The sequence below is a fragment of the Rousettus aegyptiacus genome, unplaced genomic scaffold (genome assembly GCF_014176215.1).
Source record: "Rousettus aegyptiacus isolate mRouAeg1 unplaced genomic scaffold, mRouAeg1.p scaffold_m13_p_16, whole genome shotgun sequence".
Lineage (NCBI taxonomy): Eukaryota > Metazoa > Chordata > Mammalia > Chiroptera > Pteropodidae > Rousettus > Rousettus aegyptiacus.
The window spans coordinates 32,800,658-32,821,200 of NW_023416291.1; the positions used below are offsets into that span (position 1 = coordinate 32,800,658).

The 20,543-nt window shown below is 52.0% G+C and overlaps 2 protein-coding genes across 9 annotated transcripts; both read left to right on the forward strand.

Annotated features, from left to right (window-relative positions):
* Window positions 1–61: 61 nt before the first annotated feature.
* ODAD3 (outer dynein arm docking complex subunit 3) lies at window positions 62–7,906 on the forward strand. 2 transcript variants are annotated; one of them, XM_016153517.2, is made up of 13 exons: window positions 62–739; window positions 1,729–1,850; window positions 1,971–2,048; window positions 3,414–3,584; window positions 3,713–3,814; window positions 3,911–4,036; window positions 4,243–4,365; window positions 4,576–4,728; window positions 5,614–5,774; window positions 5,863–6,088; window positions 6,663–6,824; window positions 7,267–7,360; window positions 7,538–7,906. In XM_016153517.2, exons 1-13 carry the CDS (start codon window positions 496–498, stop codon window positions 7,654–7,656), a joined length of 1,881 nt encoding a protein of 626 aa, XP_016009003.1. In that variant the 5' UTR covers window positions 62–495; the 3' UTR covers window positions 7,657–7,906. The 2 variants fall into 2 exon arrangements, with proteins under 2 accessions (XP_016009003.1, XP_016009005.1); XM_016153519.2 differs by having other exon boundaries at window positions 7,267–7,351.
* RGL3 (ral guanine nucleotide dissociation stimulator like 3) lies at window positions 7,731–20,459 on the forward strand. Of its 7 annotated transcripts, none has more exons than XM_036233674.1 (19): window positions 7,731–7,838; window positions 8,913–9,026; window positions 9,549–9,772; window positions 9,925–9,978; window positions 10,106–10,320; window positions 13,603–13,745; window positions 13,843–14,058; window positions 14,768–14,871; window positions 14,982–15,066; window positions 16,220–16,276; window positions 16,384–16,470; window positions 16,672–16,704; window positions 16,786–16,907; window positions 17,609–17,704; window positions 17,809–17,877; window positions 17,949–18,063; window positions 18,715–18,837; window positions 18,926–19,040; window positions 20,020–20,459. In XM_036233674.1, the coding sequence occupies exons 1-19, from the start codon at window positions 7,752–7,754 to the stop codon at window positions 20,130–20,132; spliced, it is 2,172 nt and encodes a 723-aa protein (XP_036089567.1). In that variant the 5' UTR covers window positions 7,731–7,751; the 3' UTR covers window positions 20,133–20,459. The 7 variants fall into 7 exon arrangements, with proteins under 7 accessions (XP_036089567.1, XP_036089568.1, XP_036089566.1 ...); XM_036233675.1 differs by having other exon boundaries at window positions 17,967–18,063; XM_036233676.1 differs by lacking the exon at window positions 7,731–7,838 and adding an exon at window positions 8,371–8,475.
* The last annotated feature ends 84 nt before the right edge of the window (window positions 20,460–20,543 follow it).

Genomic DNA, 20,543 nt, shown 5'->3' on the forward strand with positions numbered 1-20,543 from the left:
GGATAAGACTGTGAAGCTTTAGAGAGGGTAGTTCTGCAGGTTCATGCTTAATGGCGGCGCAGGGTGCTTCCATCTTGGGAGTGGCAGGTTCTGCAGTCACAAAAGAAAGATCCTGAAAAATGCCCGCGAACCTTGGGCGGGATTGGGGGCAGGAGTGGGAGGAGGAGGAAAAAAAAAAAAAAGGATGAGCACGTGACTCTAAAGTAATCTCCCCAACCATCTACTGTGCGACTCTGCCCCATCCCCTGTTGGGACCAGCCCTCCTCTCACCATCAGCCAATGAGAGCAGTGGTGCAGAACGCGGGCGGTTTCCTTGGGAGCGCTGAAGGGAGGAGGGGAGGAGGTTACCTAGCAACCGGGAGATGCTGCGAGGCCCCGCCAAGCGGTCGGAAAGTGCATTTCCAGAGCCCGAGAAACCAGAGCTGACGGATTGCGAACAGGAGCGATTTCTAGTCGTCCCTCTACCCCTCAGGGGTCTTTGTCCCCAATCCAATCATGACGTCTCCCCTGTGTCGTGCGGCCTCCGCCAACGTCCTGCCTTCTCAGGATCAGATTTCGACCTCTTCCAAGGCCAAGAGCATTACTAAGGCTGAGGCTAAACACCGCCACCCTAGAGGCAAGGGCACTGCACAGGCTTGGCCTCCACTCCATTCCAAGAAGGGACCTGTTTATGCCAGCCGGGGGAAGTCCGCTGTACACACGCAGGTGGCTGAGTTACAAAGGAAAATACAACTGTTAGGTAAGATGGCTCCAAAGGGCATAACAGGGTCAGGAGTCAACGGCTTCTACTCAGACCTCTGACTAGGCATGGTGTGACAAGGATGTTTCACTAGCATTCATCTGGGTGGTCAGTTTCTGGAGGCAAAAACTCATACTTGTTCAAGGTTTTCCTTATCTCATAAAATTTTTTCTGGGCTAGGAGCCAACTGGACTGTATTTTATACTTTTGTGTAATCTCAATTCTTATATTATGCATGATGTGGTGAAGAACATAGGTTCTAGAGCCAGATTTTTGGGGATCAAATCCTGGCTCTGCATATACTCATTCTTTGCCCTTAGGGACTAACCCCCGAGAGTAATCTAATTGCTCTCAACTTCTCCATCTGTAAAATAGGGATAACAGTACAACCCCATAGGTAGTTGAAATGTGATAAGTGCTTAGAAAAATGCCTGGAAGAGGACTATTTTGCTCCCCAGGGGACATTTGGTAATGTCTGGAGACATTTTTAGTTGTCACACTATTGGTGGGGGGCTACTGGCAGCTCAAATGTAGAGGCCAGGGACGCTGCTCAACATTGGACAGTGCACAAGACAGGTCACCACAGCAAATAGTCATCCATCCCAAATGTCAGTCATGCCGAGGTTAGGAAATTCTGGTGTAAAGAATTATTGTTACTGTTTTATTGTTATTAGAAGGTAATCTTGCATAGTGATTGAAGGTATGGGCTCAGGAGTCAGACTGCTTATAACCTTGAACAATCTAATAAGTATGAGCCTCAGTCTTCTCATCCATAAAATGGTTATGATGTGGATATGGATATAAACCTACTGGCACATGGTGCTTGATACCTGGAAAGTTCTTAATCCAGCATCCAACAGATGATAAATGCTCAAAATGAGGTATTGTTATAATATTAAGTTGATGATTACAAAAAGGTCATCCCTCTGGGAAGTCTTCCCCAACCCCATGACGCTCTGCTTGTGCCTGCCCACCTCATGTGACCCTAGAGGGTGACCGGAAGGCTTTTTATGAGAGTAGCCAGTGGAACATCAAGAAAAATCAGGAAACCATCAACCAGCTACGTGAGCAGACCAGGGTGCTGCAACTACAGCTGACGGACCTGCTCCAGGTGAGGGTACAGAAGCAGGTGAAGATATTTCAGGGGGCGGGGCCAGCATTCCCAGGTGTGAGGCACTGCCTCAAGTTGATGTGGCCTGGATAAATGGCAACTGAGCTCCTCTCCTTACAGGGAGATGAGAAAGTGGTCCAGGCAGTAATTCGGGAGTGGAAGTCAGAGAAGCCATACCTGAAGAACAGGACAGGCCAGGTTTGTCCCTCCCCCACTCCACTAACCATCTCCATTTCTAGCCTGGATCCCCTACTCCGCTGGACTCCCTACCTCCCATCCCACCTTCTCTAATGCTTTCTCCACACCAGCTACCACTCATTTATTTACTCAATCTTTATTACACACCAACCATGTGTCTGGCATGGTATTAGGTATTAGTGATTGTTCAGGGAAAAAAAAAAAAAATGAACCAAATCCCCATTCCCCAAAACCTTATATCTTAGTAGAGAAAACACATAAAAACCCAAGAACAGGAAATATAGAAACAAAGTAATTTCTAGCAGTGACAAGAGAAACAAATGAAACAGTGACTTACTAGAGAGATGGATGGGGATAGGAGTTCACACTTTAGATTGGGGTGTGGGGTGATCTAAAAGCTAATATTTGAGCTGAGAATGGGCCAGGCAGGAAATGATCTGGGGAAAGCACTCCAGACAGAAGAAATAGCAAATGTAAAGTCCTTGGGGGTAGGAACACTTGTAGAATGTTGGAGAAGCAGGGGGAGACCAGTGTGGTTGGATGCGAGTGAGGGAGGGAGGCTCAGTAAGAGATGAGGTCAGGGAAATCACCAGGGGCTAAACCTTGCAGCAGGCCTGCTTGCCACGATGAAGAGTGCAGATTTTATATGCTAAGAATCAAGGAAGTAGAAAGTGGACTGTGAGAAAGCAAGAGTGGAAGGCAGGAGATCATCCTGGTAAGATGGTGTTGGCTGCACTAGGATGAAAAGTGCTGGAAATAGGAAGAAAGAGAGCTGGGGGAACCTTTGAAATAGAACAAAAAATTGCAAAGAAATTGGACGTAGGTAGGAGAGAAAAAGAAAGTGAGGATGACATCAAGGTTTTAGACTCGAGCACCTAGGTGGATGGGGCCGCCATGAGCTGAGACGGGGAAGTTTCAAAAAGGGCAGGTTTAGGGAAAGATCAAGTGCTTGATTTTGGTCACGATGGTTTTGAGGTACCTTTGGAGACATCTGGAAGACAGTATAGATATAGATATATGAACCTGCAGTTCAAGGAAAGGCTAAATTTGGGTGTCTTCAATGTCCAGGTGACTGTTAAAATTCTGAGATTGGATAGAATCATCATGGGGGTGGGTGCAGACTGAGGAGAGAAGGGCCTGGGGCTGTGTCTCCAAAGGTAAAGGAGACTGAGAAGGAGCAGCCAGGGAGGTGGGTGGGAAACTGGGGAATGGGCTTCTGGAAGCCACCAAAGAAAACAGTTTGCAGATGTCTAGCCAGGTCAGATGCTGCTAAGAGACAAGGGAGATGAGAGCCAAAATATGGAAGAAGGGAAAGAGGAAGGACTAAGGGGGTTCAGGCCCCTGCTTTTGCTCCCATCCCTCCAGCAAGCCTTGGAGCACTTGGACCACCAGCTGAGTGAGAAGGTGAAGCAGCTCAACGGTCTGCGGCACCAGGTGGGATTGCGGCAGAAATGGCTAGAGGAGCTCCAGCTGCAGCACAGCTTGCGTGAGCTAGAGATTGCTGAGGCGCAAGATGGCAACTCAGAGGTGGCTAAGGTGGGGCCAATGAGGAAGGGAGGTGTGGATGGGTGGAGGGTGGGCAGGCAGGGCAGAGGGGGTCCTTGATCCTCAGGGAGGAGGAATTGAGGAGGGAGGGGACTCAGCTCAGCCTTGCTTCCCCCTAGACCTTGCGGAACCTGGAGAACCGTCTGGAGAAGGCCCGGATGAAGGCGGAGGAGGCAGAACACATCACCAATGTATACCTACAACTCAAAGCCTATCTACAGGTAGGGACCACGGTGGCTGGAAAGGAGGAGGCAAGTGGGAGGGCCAGCCTGGCCAGAGACAGCGGTCACAGGCCTGCCCCACTCTCCACATCCTAGGAAGAGAGCCTTCACTTGGAGAACCATCTGGATTTCATGGAAGCTGAGGTGATAAAGACAAAACATGAGCTGGAGGAACTTCATGTGGTGAACCAAGAGGCACTCAATGCCCAGGACATTGCCAAGGTGCCAGCCCACTGGTCCCTGGGGTTCCTGCCCAGGTGCCATAGTTTTTTGGCTCCAGAATCTGAATCCCAGCTGTCCCTGAGCTCCTCCCATCTATCTCCCAGACCCCTGCAGCCTGGCCCAGCTGTCCAGAGTTGGGTCTCAGCTCCAGCCCTGAGCCACAGTAGATGCCAGCTGATCCTGCTGTTCCTCTGCCCACCCTCCAGAACCAGCTGCAGTATCTGGAGGAGACCGTGTTCCGAGAGCGAAAGAAGCGTGAGCGCTACATAACTGAGTGCAAGAAGCGTGCAGAGGAGAAGAAAGTGCAGAATGAACGCATGGAACGCAAGGTAGGGGTACCCACGGGTGCAGGGGCCAAGGCCCTGTCCTATACTCCTGATCTCTGCCTCGGTGCCCTTATCTCGCCCCAACCCTTTGCCCTGCCCCCCCTAGACTGGGTCCCATCTCCTCCTTGACCCCTGTCCAGATACCCTTTCTGGGCCTCTGCCCTAAGCCCTTGTCCTTAAGCTGACCTTGGCCCTGACCTCAACCTGGAGCAGACGCAGCGTGAGCACTTGCTGCTGCATTCCGATGATACGATCCAGGACAGCCAACGCACAAAGGAGGAGGAGCTGCAGCGGCGCTGGAGCATGTACCAGATGGAGGTGCTCTTTGGCAAGGTCAAGGACGCCACCGGTGTGGCTGAAACGCATGTGAGTGCTTCCCGCAGCCCTCCATGTCCTGGATCAATTCCTCAGCACACAGATCTCCTCTTAAAAGACACCCCCTTCCTCCTCCAGCTACTGCACCATTTCTCTGCTGCCTTTTACAGCAAAACCCAAGGAGCTCTTTATATTCACCATCATTCCCTCTCCTGTTTATTCTTATACCAGGGATACTGACTTCTTTGGCATGTGGGCTCTGTGAGAACTGGGAGTTTTGTCTCTCCTCTCCTGTGTCTCCATTGCCCGTAACATGGTCTGGGTCACTGTAGACTGCCCAGTGCCACCCTCAGACTCAGGCAAGCCAAACCTCTGCCCTAGGGCCCACACTTTGCAGTGTCTTCCTTAAAATGTTCTAAGACCCTATGGTCCCTGCTGATGAACAGTGATCCCACTGGACCCTAGTCTGGTTTCTCCCCTTTGGGTACTCTCCAACCACTACTCTTCCCAGGGGATGACCCCTGAACAGTTCCAGGACTCAGACCTATAGGGTCACCTAGGACACTGTTTTGGGTCACCTTTCCTGAAATTGACCTGGTGGGTGGATCGCTCCTACCACAGGAATTTCCTCATGGGGTTGGGCTAACCTCGCTGCCAGAATGTGGCTGGTACCTTTGGAGAACAACTATGGTCACTACCTCACATGCTGATTTAAGTTCCTGATATGGAGAGGGAAGGACTCAGCAAACACATTTGTCCAAGGCCGCCCACCCTTGAGGCAGCCCTGAATCCGACTCACAGTCTCTAAACATCGCTGTACAGAAGCCACCAGCTTAAGCCACTTGCTCTGTGTGCCCTAGGATAAAGGGGCAGGGGTGGGGAGGGGACCCGGGCCTGCCCAGGCCCTGACTCTGACTGGGTCTGGGTGGCTGCCAGGCGGTGGTGCGACGGTTCCTGGCGCAGGGTGACACCTTCACGCAGCTGGAGACGCTCAAGAGTGAGAATGAGCAGACACTGCTGAGGCTGAAGCAAGAGAAGCAGCGACTGCAGAGGGAGCTTGAAAACCTGAAGTATTCGGGGGAGGCCACGTTAGTGAGGTGAGCCCCCCACCTTAGGAAAAGGGCGGGGGCTGTGAGGTTGGCAGAATCAGCAGCGCTCCCATGGCGACCTCCATGCTCCCTGCAGCGAACAGAAGCTGCAGTCCGAATTGCAGGAGCGCCTCAAGGCAGAGGAGCAGCGGCGGGTTGAGGCCCAGAGCCAGCTGGAACGAATCACACGGGCATTGCAAATACTGAAGGAGGGCCTGGAGCACCTGGCCAGCAAGCTGGACCGAGTCACAGTGACTGGCCTCACCCCAGATGAAGCCCTGCCCAGTATCTCCCAGGACTTAAGAGGAGGCGCAGCCCCTCAGGTGGGGTTCCTGCCTGGTAGCCCACTGGAGGGAACACACCCTATGCCCTGTTCTGGACGTCAGAGGCCCTCTTACAGGGGAGTCCCTACCTCACAACCCCATGGGGAACCCCCTTATTCCTTAAGCAGCCCAGTACCTCAGAGACCCTGTTCTGCCTCAATTCCTGTCCCCAGGGGACAGTCCCACCTTGCCCCCCCAAAAAAAAAAAACTCTCAGAGGCCCCGCTGCAATTCTTGAGTGGCCTGAGACAGGAGGAGCCCCGCCCCACCACACCCGCAGCAAAGTCCCATTCCTTCAGGTCATCCTCAAAAGGGCCTCTCTCAAGTTATTACTTCCTACTCCCCAAGAACGATCTTCCCCCAGTACTGGTCCTGTGTTTTGAGTTAGGAAGTTGGCCCTCACAGGCTCGGCTGGTGACTCTGGAGGCCCCTTCCCACAGAAAATAGCACCACCCCTGTGGGTGGCCCCTCACCGTCTAAGACCTGACCCTTCGGAGTAAAAACCCCGCCTCCAGGTAGAACCTGCCTGAGGCCCCGCCCCCTTCTGGCTGACCCGGCTCACTCCCACTCCCCAGCCGCAGGAGGCCCGAAGCTCTGAGGTGAAGGAGCTAAATCCCAAGGCAGATGACTATCTGGTGAACCTGCTGGGCTTTGTGGAGGAAAAGCTGCTGAAGCTGCAGGCGCAACTCGAGAGCCACAATGTGCCGGAGATGCTGCGCAACATCGCAGACCGTGAGGTATCCATGCAACCAGGAGTGGGGTTGAGGAGCGGGAGGGTACCAGGAAGCCCAGGGCAACCCCTGGGAGAACAGGGAGGAAGCCAATGGGCTGGAAATGAGGACAACGAATGAGGTTTGATGAATGAGTAAGGAGAACTTCCAGAAGATCCGAGGAGGCCAAAAGGCAGGGCTTGAGGGTCAGGGGTGGAGCCTCAGAAGGTCAAGGGGCGGGACCCCAGAGAAGAGGGGCGGGCCTGGGGAGGACGGCAGGTGGGGCTGGGCATCTGGATGCACGCTGAGAACAAACCACTGGTTGGGCCCAAGGAAAACTAAACTGGAGTGAACAGAGGGGCTGTTGGAATCGAGTATATCTCGGAATAGAGTGGAGAGGAGGAGGAACGGGACTTCCCGGTAGCCCCTGCCCCACCCCACCCTTCTTTCCCATTCCTGTTTTCTCCAGTTCTACGCCAGCCTAGAGGGAAAACTCCCCACATATAACACCCGCATCGCCCTACCTCTTAGTAGTCCCAAGGACAAGTTCTTCGGTCAGTACGGTCAGTACGGGCAGGGAAAAGGGCGGGGCTGGGGGGCCCAAGCAGAGCATCTGGAGGTGGTCCAAGGCCCGGCTCAGAGCTAAGGCAGAGGTGGGGTGGGGTGGCAAAGGCTAGGAGGAGAAATCTGAGCCAAGGATGGGAAGCTGGATGCCCTTATCGCCACTCCTCCCCCCACAGACGAAGAGGAGACTGAAGACGAAGACAACGACGTGGTGACTCGCGCGGAGCTCAAGATCCGTTCCCAGAAATTAATTGAATCCCGCAGCAAGAGGCGCAAACGCTCACGGAGGCCCTAGACTCACCCTCGTGCTCACCTGGCGCCTCCCGGCCCCTTCGGAGCTCCTGACGTCTCTGGGCCCAGCTTCTGGCTCTCAGGGGGCCCCTTCAAGGGATGAATGCGGCCCGGACAAGGGAGCAGAGCGAGCCAGCTGCGCCCAGAGTGGAGGAGAAGAGGGCTGGGCTGCCAGACATCCCCACAGTAAATATCCTCAGGCGGCCGTGCCGCCTTGGAATCACACAATAAAGGTCACCGACTAGTCCCCTTGGTATTCGCCTCTCCTTGACCCTGCACCGCCCCTCAAACCCAGGCTCAGCCTCCTCCAACTTGGGGTTTGATGACCCCCATAAGCTAGGTACACAGAATGGGCTCCCCTCACCCCTCCAGGGAAATGAGAAATACTCCCACACTTGGGGCAGACCAGCCCCCTCCCCACCTGAAGACAGTGGACTCTCCATCTGGGCACACAGACTTTACCCCCTCACCTCATTCCCCGCCTCCTGCCCCCCCCCCCCGCTTAGCTATACACACTAGCTCTGGTACACTTGGGGACACAAAGACCCCTCCCCTGGGAGAGAGAGGTGACCTTTCTTCTGGGTACAGATTAATACAAATAGAGTCAGGACTTGACCCCCATGGGTCTGGACTGGGTGCTAGGGTCCAGCTAGGGGCATCTGAGAGCCGCAGGTTCCGGCCGCCCCGCCCCCGCGTGGCCGCCTGCCCGCCCCAAGCGCCCCGCCGCTGGCCCTTCCGCCTTACTCAGCCAGCGCCTTTACTCAGCCAGTGGCGGAGACGGGCGCGGGCCATGCAGCGGGCAGCAGGGAAGGAGCTCACCCTGGTAAGGGGACGGGGATCCTGGGATCCCACATCCTGGTGACTCCCAAGTTCAGAAATTCCAGGTCCTCGCCCCTCAGACCCTATCTCCCCGAACCCTTCAGAATCGCCCGGGAGCCCTTACCTCGGGCCTCCCGGCCTCTGACCCATTAAAGTTCCTGGTTTCTCTTAGGGAAGGGGGCGGTGGTGATCTCTGAGCATATCTGCAGGAAGGGCCAGAGACAGACTGAGACTGGACCCTGGACGTCCCCAAAAGCCACCCCATCCTTCCAGGACCCGGGAGGATACTCGCGGTGCCGAGGGGACTTCCCTTGCCTTGGACCCCACCCCGAGTTTGGCTGACTTAAGCCGGGGAGGCCTGATGTGGGTCTGCACGGGATGGGGAGCCGAGACCCCAGGAACCGGCCGCCCACGGTTCCCTGAGCCTCCCTCTGCATCCAGGCGCCACTGCAGGACTGGGGCGAGGAGACCGAGGACGGCGCAGTGTACAGTGTTTCCCTGCGGCGGCAATGCAGTCAGCGTCTGAGCCCAGGGGAAGGGCCTGGGGACAGGCAGGTGAGGAGGGGGTTGGAAGGCAGGGTGGGGTGGAAGTCTGGAGAGCAGGTAAGGGCGGAGTGGAGTGGAGGGGCCCGGAGGTAAGGAGGCTAGGGCGAGTGGGGCCTCAGGGAAGGGCGGGGCTTAGAGGCGGCTGGTACGGTGGGAGACCAGGTGAATGGGATAGATGAGTCAGGTGGGGTCAGGTCCCAATGAGCTTCCCGAGCTGGACCTGGGCACAGAACTGGACAGCAGGGCCTAGGTTAGTGGGGCGGAGCTGAAGGGGGAGGGGTGGTCTTTAGAAGCAACCAGGTGAGGGCGAGTGGGGCGGAGGGCAGGGACCGGGATAGCCATTGAAGCGTGGCTGGAGAGCCGGGAGCAGCCTGGGGTGGGCGGGGACAATCGAGTTGGAACAGAGGGCAGGGCCTGAAAGCATGAGCGTGTCCAGGTCCTTTGTACCTGGAGCGAGATAATGAATCAAGGGGGCCAGATTCAGAGGAATGTGTGGGATCACACGCAAGATCTGACCCCCCTGCCTCACAGGCCCCCAGCCCAAAGGCCGACGCCTTCCTTCATTACCGCACAAGCAAGGTTCGAGCACTAAGGGCAGCGCATCTGGAGCGGCTGCTGTGGGAGTTGGTGTCTGGAGACCGCGAGCAGGACCCCAGCTTTGTGCCCACCTTCCTGGCCACGCACCAGGCCTTTGTGCCCACTTCCCAAGTGCTGGGCCTTCTCCTGCCACCACCACCACCGCCCCTGCCACCCTGGTCAGTACCAACTGTAAACTTCCATGTTCCCACCCCAGACTCTCACCCAAGCTGTCTCTCTGATTTAGAACCAGGAAAACCCCCAACCCCAGAATCCTTCCCCTACACCCCCCAGCTCTCTTTCCTCACCTGAATGTGGGGGCTCTTTCCAGGGTAGAGATCAAGAAGACAGAGGAACAAGGTCTGAGCTTTAACAAGAACCTGAGGTTGGTTTCCCATTTCCCATCTGGGAGCAGTAGGGGGTCCTAGAGATCAAAGGTTGGAAGGTTGGATCTGAGGTGTTGGGGCTGCAGAGCTCCCAGCCAGCCTCTGAGGCCCTGCCCCTCTGGATAGGGCTGTGGTGTCTGTGCTGGGCTTCTGGCTGCGTGACCACCCTCAAGACTTCTGGGACCCGCCTGCCCACTCAGACCTAAGCAATGTCTGTACCTTTCTGGGCTGGGCCGCCCCACTGGGAGCTGAGGCCCTGGAGGCAGAGAAGCTGCTGGGAGATTTCCTGGAGAAGGCTGATGGAGAGCAGGAAGAAGAGGAGCAGTTCCGGGAGTGGGCAGGTAAGAGGTTTGGGTCACTGATAGTGCCCTGAGTAGGACTTTCCTGCTTGCTCCCTCCCCTAGGGGCCTGCTCACCTCAAGGAGCTACAGATCTTGGACAAAGTTCTTAACCTTGGCTGATCCTCAGCTTCCCCACTTGTAAAATGGCGATAATAACCCTTTGTCTAACATATTGGCATTTTCTAGCATATCTCTCCCTTCCCCCCAAATCCTAACTACAAAGATACTCCACCATTGGGTAAGGATGCCTTGAGCGTCCAACTACAAATCATTCCATTACTACTTGCCTTAGGTGCCACAGACACTTGAGTTTAAATCCTAGTTCTGCCATTTGCTGACTGGCCTTGCATAAGTCACTTCACCTCTGTTATCCTTAGTTTTCTTATCTGTCAAACGGGGCAATGATAGTACTTACCTCATTGGCCTCTTCATTCATCCGGCAGATGTTCTCCACTGGCTCTGGGCACATAACAGCAGGCAGGAGCTCTCAGTTCTCTGGGGAAAACAATCAGTAAACAAGTAAATAAATAATGAGGGCTTGACAAATAGTATTATTTTCACTATGGTTGTTATCACTGATTCTTATTAGAATCTACCACTTATAATGAAATATACATAAGAAGCCATACTGGGGTGTGTGTGTGTGTGTGTGTGTGTGTGTGGTGTGTGTGTAGTAAGTGTCAGCGAACTATCTGGTCTTTTACAGAAAAATCTACCAATCTCTGTTGTTGAGAGCTTTTGAGGGAGGGAAAAATATCCACATACTTTATTCAAGTCTTTATTCAGTTGTCATCTCCTCGGACATGCTTTTCTGATCTTCTGCCCAACAAATATATTCTCTTACTCTGGGTTCTTTTAGCCTGCCTTATTTTTTCTGCATAGCACTCATTGGTTTTGTCCGTAGCTTTGTCTCCAGGGGCAAAACCAAAGAAGATTTGGTGATTGAATAATCGCATCCTGCTTATAAAGTATCATCTTTTACTCATCTGTGTTCCATCTGATCCCTATCATAAAAGCATCTATATCCCTAATCCCCATGTTTTAATCCTTAGGTTAAAGCAGCCACATTTCTCCATCTTACAAAGTAGCAGCCATTTCTTTCTCCTGTTGACAGTCTTATTTATATATATTTATCCCTCTATCTTTCCTCCTGGTTATTAAGTGTCTTTCATCCTCTGCCTTCAAGATCTCACCAGCTGATTCCAAGTCATGGGAACAGAACAGTTCAATGCAATAGCCACTAGCCCCAAGTAGTACTGAAATTGAACTTTAAGTTAAAAATAAAAATTCAGTTCCTTGGTTGCAGTAGCCACATTTCTAGTGTTCAACAGCCACATTGGACAAAACAGGTAGAAAATATTCCCATCATTACAGAAAACTATTGAAAATGCTACCCTAAGCTATGAGTTCTTGAGGTAAATGGAGAAAATGAACATTTATTAAACATCTACTGTGTGCCAGGCTCTGGGAACTTAACATGTTTATTTTGGGGTAACTTTTTACTGTTAAAAATTTCATACATATACAAAAGTAGAGAAAATAGTATAAAGAACACTCAAACACCCATCTCTCATCTTCAACAACTATCACTTTGACAAAAAACTTTTTTCAAGATGATTTGAAGGCAAATCTCAGACTTATGTCACTTCACAGATCAATACTTTGGTTTACACCTCTAGTTGGCAAAGACTTTAAAAAATATATAAACTTCATGCCCACAACTATTGCAAACAATTCAGCAATAATTACTTAATATCAAAAAGTAGCCAGTACATACTCAAATCTCCCCATTGTCCCTAAATTGTCTTTTTTACAGTTGTTTCTTCAAAATCCAAAGATCCATTGAAAGCATTTGATTGTGTTTCTTAGGTCTCTTTTATTCTATGACGGTCCATATTTGCCTTTTGTTTAATGCCATTAGGGAAAAAATGGGTCATTTGTCCTTAGCAGTGTCTTACATTCTTCTGCATTTGCCTGTTTGCTTTCTCATGGTGACATGTAGTTTGTCCCTCTCTCCTTCAAATTTGGTGTAAGATCTGTAGGTTTAATTAGATTTAGATGGATTTTTTTTCTAATGCTCACTTTTTAAAATTAATATTTTACAATACCACCTGTCCTAATTTGAAAGGCATATAATTAAGCCGACTTACACAGATAATTTGAAACTCATAATATGATCTTATAACTGTTACATATGAAGAATAAATGAAAGCAATTTACAGAATAATAAACTACGCTCGTTAATGCATCTTGGTATGCTGTGTTAGGAGACATGGTGAAGTTGTCAGGTGACTTTGTCATAGCTTCATGGTGAATGTGACAGCCACGAACACCGACTAATGCAGAGGAGTGCACTGGCCACACAGACATAGTAGCCTAACTACAGTGCTGTTGTTTTCCAAAATGGTGAACACAACACTTGCAATTTTCAAACAAAAAAAGTGTAGACTTTTATAGCCCTTGCATTCCTGGAGCCAAAATAATTAGTGTTTATGAGCAAGATAGCTGGGTGCTAAGTAAAGATTCCTGTAAACAGATATTTTCAAGAACACAAATGTAGAGACCTTTTTGGGAGGAACATTTGGAGCCTGGGTGGTACAATTCTTCACAGCGCTCTGGGCCCCCTTACCCCAAGGATCCAACTTCCAAAATGTCCCCTAGGGGGCGCCACCATTGAAACCCACTCTAGTAGTCATATTTGAGTACTTTGTAGCAGTCCCTTAGGCATGATCTTTGATTAAAAAAAGAAAGAAATCCAGGTGAAGAAAAGTCACAAAGAGGTTTAAAAGCTTGCTTTAGTTCGCACAGCAAGCCAGGTGAAGTTTGGATCTGAACTTGGCACTTTCTGACATTAACCTTTCCTTAACCATGAAGTTATTTCTTCTCTCACCAAATGAAAAGGGCAGAAGATCTTATCCTAATACATGCTCAAAATCATAAAGCTCTATTTTCTACACTGGCCTTTGAGTGCCTAGCTTCAAATCCCTGCCCTGCCATTTACTGAAGGTGTGTGACTTAGGGCAAATTGTTCCTGCTTCAGTTTCTCCATCTGTGGAAGGTGGATAATTATGCCTGGCTCACTAGTAAGTGTGCTAAATAACCGAGTTAATCCAGGCTAAGTGCTCCGTGAAAATTACTGTTGCTCTGAAGTCCTTAAAAACATTCAGGGAGGTCTCCCTTTAACAAATGAGGACAATGAAACACCAAGGACTTGCCTAAGGTCACACAGCCAGTCCTGGATTCACACTTGAGAGTTTTTAATCCCCTTTAATGCTCCCTCAGGACCTCCCGGAACTGCCCAGACCTCCTGCCTGGACTCCCAGGAAGGCTGCTTGGAAGAGGAGGAAGGACTGGTGCAGGAAGGCCCTGAGCTCCTGGACTTTGGTGTAGATGAGGTGGCTGAGCAGTTGACGCTGATGGACGCGGTGAGGACGCGGGAGGGACGCAGGATGTGGGGAGGAGGACAGATCCCACTGAACACAGATCCTACCCACCCACCACCACCATCCCCGCTCCTCTCAGGAGCTCTTCTCGCGAGTGCGGCCATGCGAGTGCCTGGGCTCCATGTGGTCCCAGCGGGACCGGCCAGGGGCTGCAGGCATCTCCCCCACTGTGCGCGCCACTGTGACCCAGTTCAACACAGTGACCGGCTGTGTGCTGGGCTCGGTGCTCGGGGCGTCCGGCCTGGCTGCCCCACAGAGGGCGCAGCGACTGGAGAAGTGGATCCGCATCGCCCAGGTGCGTGTTACCGAGGGCACGCGGGGGAGAGGCATAGAGGCAGGACTGAGGTTGGAAGAGAGGAAGGGGGCGACGGAAGGCAGAGGACAGGGGTCTGGGACTGTGGAGAGGGCTGGAAGGTGCCTAGAGAAAAGCTTAGGAGGGGGCTGTGCCAGATCGGGAGTGATGATTGCAGAGGGACGCTGGGCGGGTCTAGAGATAAGAGGATGGAATGGGGGGGTGACGGGGTAGGATTAGGATTAGAGGAGGGACCAAAGGCCAGAGAAGGGAGTGGGGGTCCCAAAAGAGACTGAGTGGGGGCAGGACAGGTGCCTCGGGGCAGAGAGGAAGAGAAAGAATTGGGGGCCCAGGAGAGAGAGTGGAGCCTGGCAAGAAGGAGGGAAAGGAATATAGAAGGTTGAACCTGGCATGTATCTTGGGTTCAGAGAGGAAGGTTCTGGGTCCAGGAGACATGTGTGGCCGCGTCTAGGGCCCAGGGAGGAGTAAGAATAGGAGCTTGAGAAGCCAGGCTCAGAATGAGGGGATGGGTGTCGGGGTGGGGAAGAGGAGGGGCCCCTGGGGGAGGAGACTGAGTCTTGATAGCGGGTGAGTCCTAGGCGTCCGACCTAGGATAGAAGTCAGGAAATCAAAGGCGGCTCATACCCTGGGATTAGGCTTAGGGTCTGACCATTGCCTCCACCCCGCCGCCCCCCCCCCACCCCCGCCCCAGCGCTGCAGGGAACTGCGGAACTTCTCCTCCCTGCGTGCCATCCTGTCTGCCCTGCAATCTAACCCTATATATCGGCTCAAGAGCAGCTGGGGAGCTGTGAGCAGGTGAGCAAGAATGTGTAGGGTGCTCTGGAGTGAGATTTCCTCCCTACCCCACATCAGCTCTGACTCTCCCAGCTACCGACCTTTGACCCCTCTCCTGTCTCCACCCCCAGGGAACAGTTATCCACTTTCAGAAAACTTTCACAGATTTTCTCAGATGAGAACAACCATCTCAGCAGCAGGGAGATTCTTTCCCAGGTACAGAGGCCAGGGGAGGGGAAAAAAGGCGGGGCAAGGCATCAATCATCCTTGTCTTAACATTTAGCGACCTGTTCCCTATACCTCAGGAATGACCCTGCCCTTGTACGTAGGCAGCCCCACGTATTTACTGCCTCTGCTGCCCTCATGATAGCTCACACTCTGGTTAACTGCCTTATTTATTCATTCAACAAATACCAGAAGTCACAGGGACAGGGTCACTTAAGGCTAGAGTCATAGCAAAGAGTGAAAAAATTGTTCCAGGGACTTGACTTTGATAAGCAAAACTAAAAAATGTGTGCCAACAGGTCAGACTGAGTTTCTAATTGCAATTAGGTGCTGGTACTTAGGGTGAGTCCAGAATAGATAAATCTTCACATTAACCTCATGCAGGTCTCTACCCAATGTCTCCCTCAGAAAAGCCCTTCCTATGTCCCCCAGCATTTTCACCTCCTTCTCTTTTATTGTCCTGATCTCTACAGGTCCTTAATTATACATGTTTAGCTTGATTGTTGCTCTCTCTCCCTTGCTAATGTATGTTCCACGAGGCCAGAGTTTTTGTCTCTTTTGCTGCTGCCTCCGCAGCAATCAGAACAATGCCTGGCCCAGAGTAGGCACTCAATGTCGGTGAGTGAATGAATATCTCACATAAAGATGATCTCAGGAAACAAGGAGCTCTGCAATAAGCACCTGTTGTGTACCAGGCACTGTGCCAGGAGGCTCTACCAATGAACCAGACAGACAAAGTTCCTGCCTTGGTGGGATTCAAACCCCAGGCTGGGAAAACACACAGCACAATAATAACTGACTCAGCAATAATATAATTAATTACCAGGCAGAGCAATGCCATGAAGGCAAGATTCAGGGCATTCCCAGGAGGTTGCCTGGGGGCCTGTTCCATTTAGGCCTGAGCCAGGGATTCTCACGGCCCTGGGGGCCATGATATCCACAAGCTCCACCTCTGGTCATCCCCAGTGGGGCCTGCCCCTCACTGCTTATCTGCTCTCTCCCTTCCTCTGTTCCCTTTCCCCTGAGTATGACCTTTGCAACTGATTCGTGATTGTTGAAAGCAAAATGGGTGTATACTGAGGCAGCTTCCCTGAAGGAGGGGTCACAGAGCCCCTGGAACTGCTCAGTCCTTCCCTTCTCCCAGGAGGAAGCCACCGATGGACCCCAAGAGGAGGACAAACACCCAGGAAGCCTGACTTCAGTGAGTGATGTGGTTTGAGATGGGGGACAACTGGGCCCCTCAGGAAGGGGGTGGAGTGTGATGGAGTTGGTGATAGCTGAAGGTGACTGGAGCTCTGGGAACCGCAGAAACTGCCCCCAGGCCCGGTTCCCTACCTTGGTACCTTTCTCACGGACCTGGTCATGCTGGACACAGCCTTGCCGGACATGCTAGAGGTCTGACTCCTGACCCTTGGCTCCTGACCCCAGTACCACTTGTCCTCAGAGCAGTAGGCCTCCTGACATCCCATCCTTGACCTTGCCTAACTCCTGACCCTAGACCCCTTAGTGCAGTGGGACTCCTGACATCCCAATCCCTGACCTTGACCCTTCATCCTTGACCCTGGAGACTCCAGTTCAAACAAAGTTTTCCCCCAGGGGGATCTTATCAACTTTGAGAAGAGAAGGAAGGTGAGTGGGGACTGGTGTGAGTGTGCGTGGAGGGAGGGGTCAGGGTGGGGCAGAGTAGTGTTTCAGAAGCTGCCCCCTCAGGAGTGGGAGATCCTGGCGCACATCCAGCAGCTGCAGAGGCGCTGTCGTAGCTACTGCCTGAGCCCTCGCCCACCCATCCTAGCTGCCCTGCGTGCCCAGCGCCAACTCAGCGAGGAGCAGAGGTGACCATCCTGTGGCCTGGCCCATCTCTACCCCAGCTGACCCTGGATTATACACTGGATTTGCTCATCCTGTGTACCTCTCCAAATCTTCCTAAGATCCTTCTCCTGAGCCCGGACCCCCAACCTGTGACCTTGCATTATCTCCAGCCCAATTGAGGACCCCAAATGACCTCCAACCTCAAACTTTGACCCCATCTGACTTTCTGACTTCAACTTCTGACTTCAACATGCAGCTGGCTATCCAATACAACCATCCCATCTATTTTCTTCCCACCTCTGACCATGTCTGACCTATGACCCCTATTCGACTCTCTGAGCCCAATCATTGAATCCCAGTTTTGAGTAACTGACTCGGAGTTTGATGTATATTTGACTTTCTAACTCAACTATCCCAGTCGTTCCCCTTCATCTTATTAAATCTATAACCTTAACCATTGACCCCAATGATTACCTGACCTTGAACTTTATCCTTGATCCAATTTGACTCCTCAGTCTCACTCTGTGAATTTCTCTGTGACCCGCCAACAAAGCCATCCAATCTTATCTCTAATAAGACTAATGGTGTGTGACCCCATTCACTACCCCGACCCTGATGTTTGGTGCCCAACATCTGGCTATTCCCCACAGTGCCCAAAACCTGGCTCCCAGCTGATTCTAACTCTTGTCTCCCATTACCCTCTATCTGTACCATGACCCTGCAGCTATCATGTCTCCCGTGTCATTGAGCCTCCAGCCACCTCCTGTCCCAGCTCCCCACATGTGCGGCGACGAATCAGCCTCACCAAGCGTCTTAGTGTGTGAGTCTTGGGGTATGTGTGTGTGGGGTGATATGGGCAGAGATGAGGGGGTTGCTCCTGGGACTGAGTCTGCCTTCAGCCTAATCCCCTGTCCCCATCCTCAGGAAACTGTCCCGAGAGAGAGGCCCATCCCCTGGTGCAAGTCCTGGGGACCCCCCATCGCCCACCTCCAGGTGAGCATCCCACTTGATAAAGGGACTGGAGATGGAAAGGTCAGAGGTCATGGCAGCCACCCCCTCCTCAGTCTCTGCATTTCGCCCAGTCTTTCCCCAGCTTCTCCACCATCCAGTCCTAGAACCAGGGACCCTCCTCCAGGAAGTCCCCCAGCCTCTCCAGGGCCTCAGGGTCCCAGCACCAAGGTACCAGGCCTGCCTCTGTATGTATGTGAGACTGGGCACCCAGAGATGTATGTGTGTGTACACAGAATTTTGGGCCCAGTTGTGTACATAGGAGATGGATTGTACACGTGCTTGGCTCAGCATTTGGGATATCTCTCCAAGGGACCATGTGTATCTTCAAGGCCCTGACAGGAATTGTCCTTCTCTCTGGCTTGTGCTCAGACCTGGACCAGTGCATTTGTTCACCCACAGGGCTCTCTCGTGTGCAATCACACACTTTTGTGAGAATGTGTGTGTCCCCAGATATTTGCATACCTAAAAGAAAAATGTGGGCATGAATAGCCACAATATCTATGGGACCATGTACAGGGCTGTTCAGGGACATGGACTTGTGTATGTACGGTTGTGAGCATATGTGTGTACTCACTGTTCTGTGTATACAGGATTTCTTGCCTATGAACATGGGTTTGTGTGGTTATCAATCATGTGTAAATTTGTGTAACAAGGAATGAAGAGCCATAGGTGATGGGATTGCACAAATACGGGCTTATGTGTGTACCCTCATTGTGTGTCCCTAGGCTTCAAGTGTATATGGGCATGCATGGAATACATCAATGAGGGAGGGGACTAGTACTTTCCCACCACTCAGACCCTGACCCCCATTGCCTACAGCTGCCCCTGGCCTTGACCCTGAACTGCCCTCACATCCCCCTTGGTGGGCAGCAGGGCTCAGAGGCCCGGGTCATCAGAGTCAGCATCGACAATGACCATGGGAACCTGTATCGGAGCATCCTGGTGAGGGCCTGGACTGGGAACCTACTGGGGGCAGCCCTGCTTTTGGGACTCAGGCTGTTATACCTCACTTGACACCTTCTCTTCCCAGCTCACTAGTCAGGACAAGGCCCCCAGTGTGGTTCAGAGAGCCTTGCAGAAGCACAATGTGGCCCAGCCCTGGGTCCGTGACTACCAACTCTTTCAAGTCCTTCCTGGGGACCGGGGTGAGCAGCGACAACTTGGAATCTGGGCTGGGGGCCAGCTGAGAGGGTGGCAAACTGACCAGGGTCAAGGATGGCCCTAAGGATACAGGCACAGAGTAGGAAAAAGATGAAGCAGGGTGAGAGTAAGAGGCAGTCAAATATTTGTGCCTCGATTATGTGAGTTGTGTGGTTACCCTGGCTCAGTGTGAGGCAAGGGGGCACCAAAGGTGGCTTCCTAGGATTTATGGGGAAATGAGATTGTCCAGGATCAAACAGGAAAGGGAGTATAGGAAGTCATTTAGGCTTAAAGGTTTAGGATCATGAGGTTGTTCAGACTCGACTCAGTGGGGTTTGAGACTGAAAAGGGTCTGGGCTTTACTTTGAGGGGAAATTAGTTTTTCAGGCTCAGCTCTGAAATTATCTGATCTTGGCATAAGAGAAGGCCACAGGGTATTGAAATTTGGGATAGAAGAGCATGAAGTTGTTCATTGTAGGAGGTTGTCCAGTTTTTATAAGGGAGAGGCAAGAATTGATATGTTAAAGGGCATACAAAATTGGCTGGACACTGAAAAGGAACATATGAGGTTGTTCATGTGTCAGGAATGAGGGCCACAGGTTGTGCAGGCTGGAAGTGAGAAGTCAGAAGTTGTCCAAGTTCATGGTGAGATCAGAATGAACTTGGCTGGGAATTGAATGTGGAAATTGTTTGAGATGGGTGGCCTGAGTTTACCCAAGCTTGTGGTGTAGATTGTCTAGACTCTAGGGGAAATAGCAGGAGTTTGCCTAGGTTTGTTGGTGGCGGGGAGACATGAGGTTGTGTGACTTCAAGTGAGAAATTGTCCAGGTTCCCAGTGAGAAGAGTATGAGGTTGGCTTAGCACTGGCTGAGGCAACCCAAGGTTGTTCAGGCCCCAGGTGAGAGGCAGAATGTTACCTCGGTTCCTTATGGGCGAAGTATGAGGTCATGTGAGCATTTCATCATTATGTCCACGCCTGGCCAGAACTCTTGATTCCTGACAATGCCAACGTCTTCTATGCCATGAGTCCAGCTGCCCCTGGAGACTTCATGCTGCGGCGGAAGGATGGGCCCAACACACAACCTCAGTCTCCCTGACCTGAGGTGGCCCTCTCCTGCCTCCAAGACACAGGTCCCATGGGCAGCTTCTTATCACCATGAGGGCGGGGAGGGTGCTTCTCTCCCAGTAGAGCCCATTGTGCTTTGTACTCTGTGACCCCTCCCCAACTTTATTGGGCCCCATCCCTCCAATGCTCTTGGCACTGGATCCTTATTCCAAAGCCATCAGCCCACAGAAAGGCTGGTGGAGAGCTCCATCACATACTGGGAATCAGACCCTTCCCCAGAGAAATCTTGTAACTCTTGGAGATACATCAGAACTGACAGAAGTGGATGAAAATAATGACCAAAGTTATGAAACAGGAACCAGTCTTGTTTGTTCTGCGCCTGTGCATGTTCACTCTTCATCAAGATAAAAAATGTAAAAGAAAAGGAAAAAATTAAGACCCC

Coding starts and splice junctions, on each gene's coding strand:
- ODAD3 (XM_016153517.2), top strand. CDS start 496: ATGACGTCTCCCCTGTGTCGTGCGGCCTCCGCCAACGTCCTGCCTTCT. Junction 1,851..1,970: donor AGCTGACGGACCTGCTCCAG/GTGAGGGTACAG, acceptor CTCTCCTTACAG/GGAGATGAGAAAGTGGTCCA. Junction 3,815..3,910: donor AACTCAAAGCCTATCTACAG/GTAGGGACCACG, acceptor TCCACATCCTAG/GAAGAGAGCCTTCACTTGGA.
- RGL3 (XM_036233673.1), top strand. CDS start 7,752: ATGAATGCGGCCCGGACAAGGGAGCAGAGCGAGCCAGCTGCGCCCAGA. Junction 14,872..14,981: donor AGCTGGGGAGCTGTGAGCAG/GTGAGCAAGAAT, acceptor CTCCACCCCCAG/GGAACAGTTATCCACTTTCA. Junction 16,908..17,608: donor CAACTCAGCGAGGAGCAGAG/GTGACCATCCTG, acceptor ATGACCCTGCAG/CTATCATGTCTCCCGTGTCA.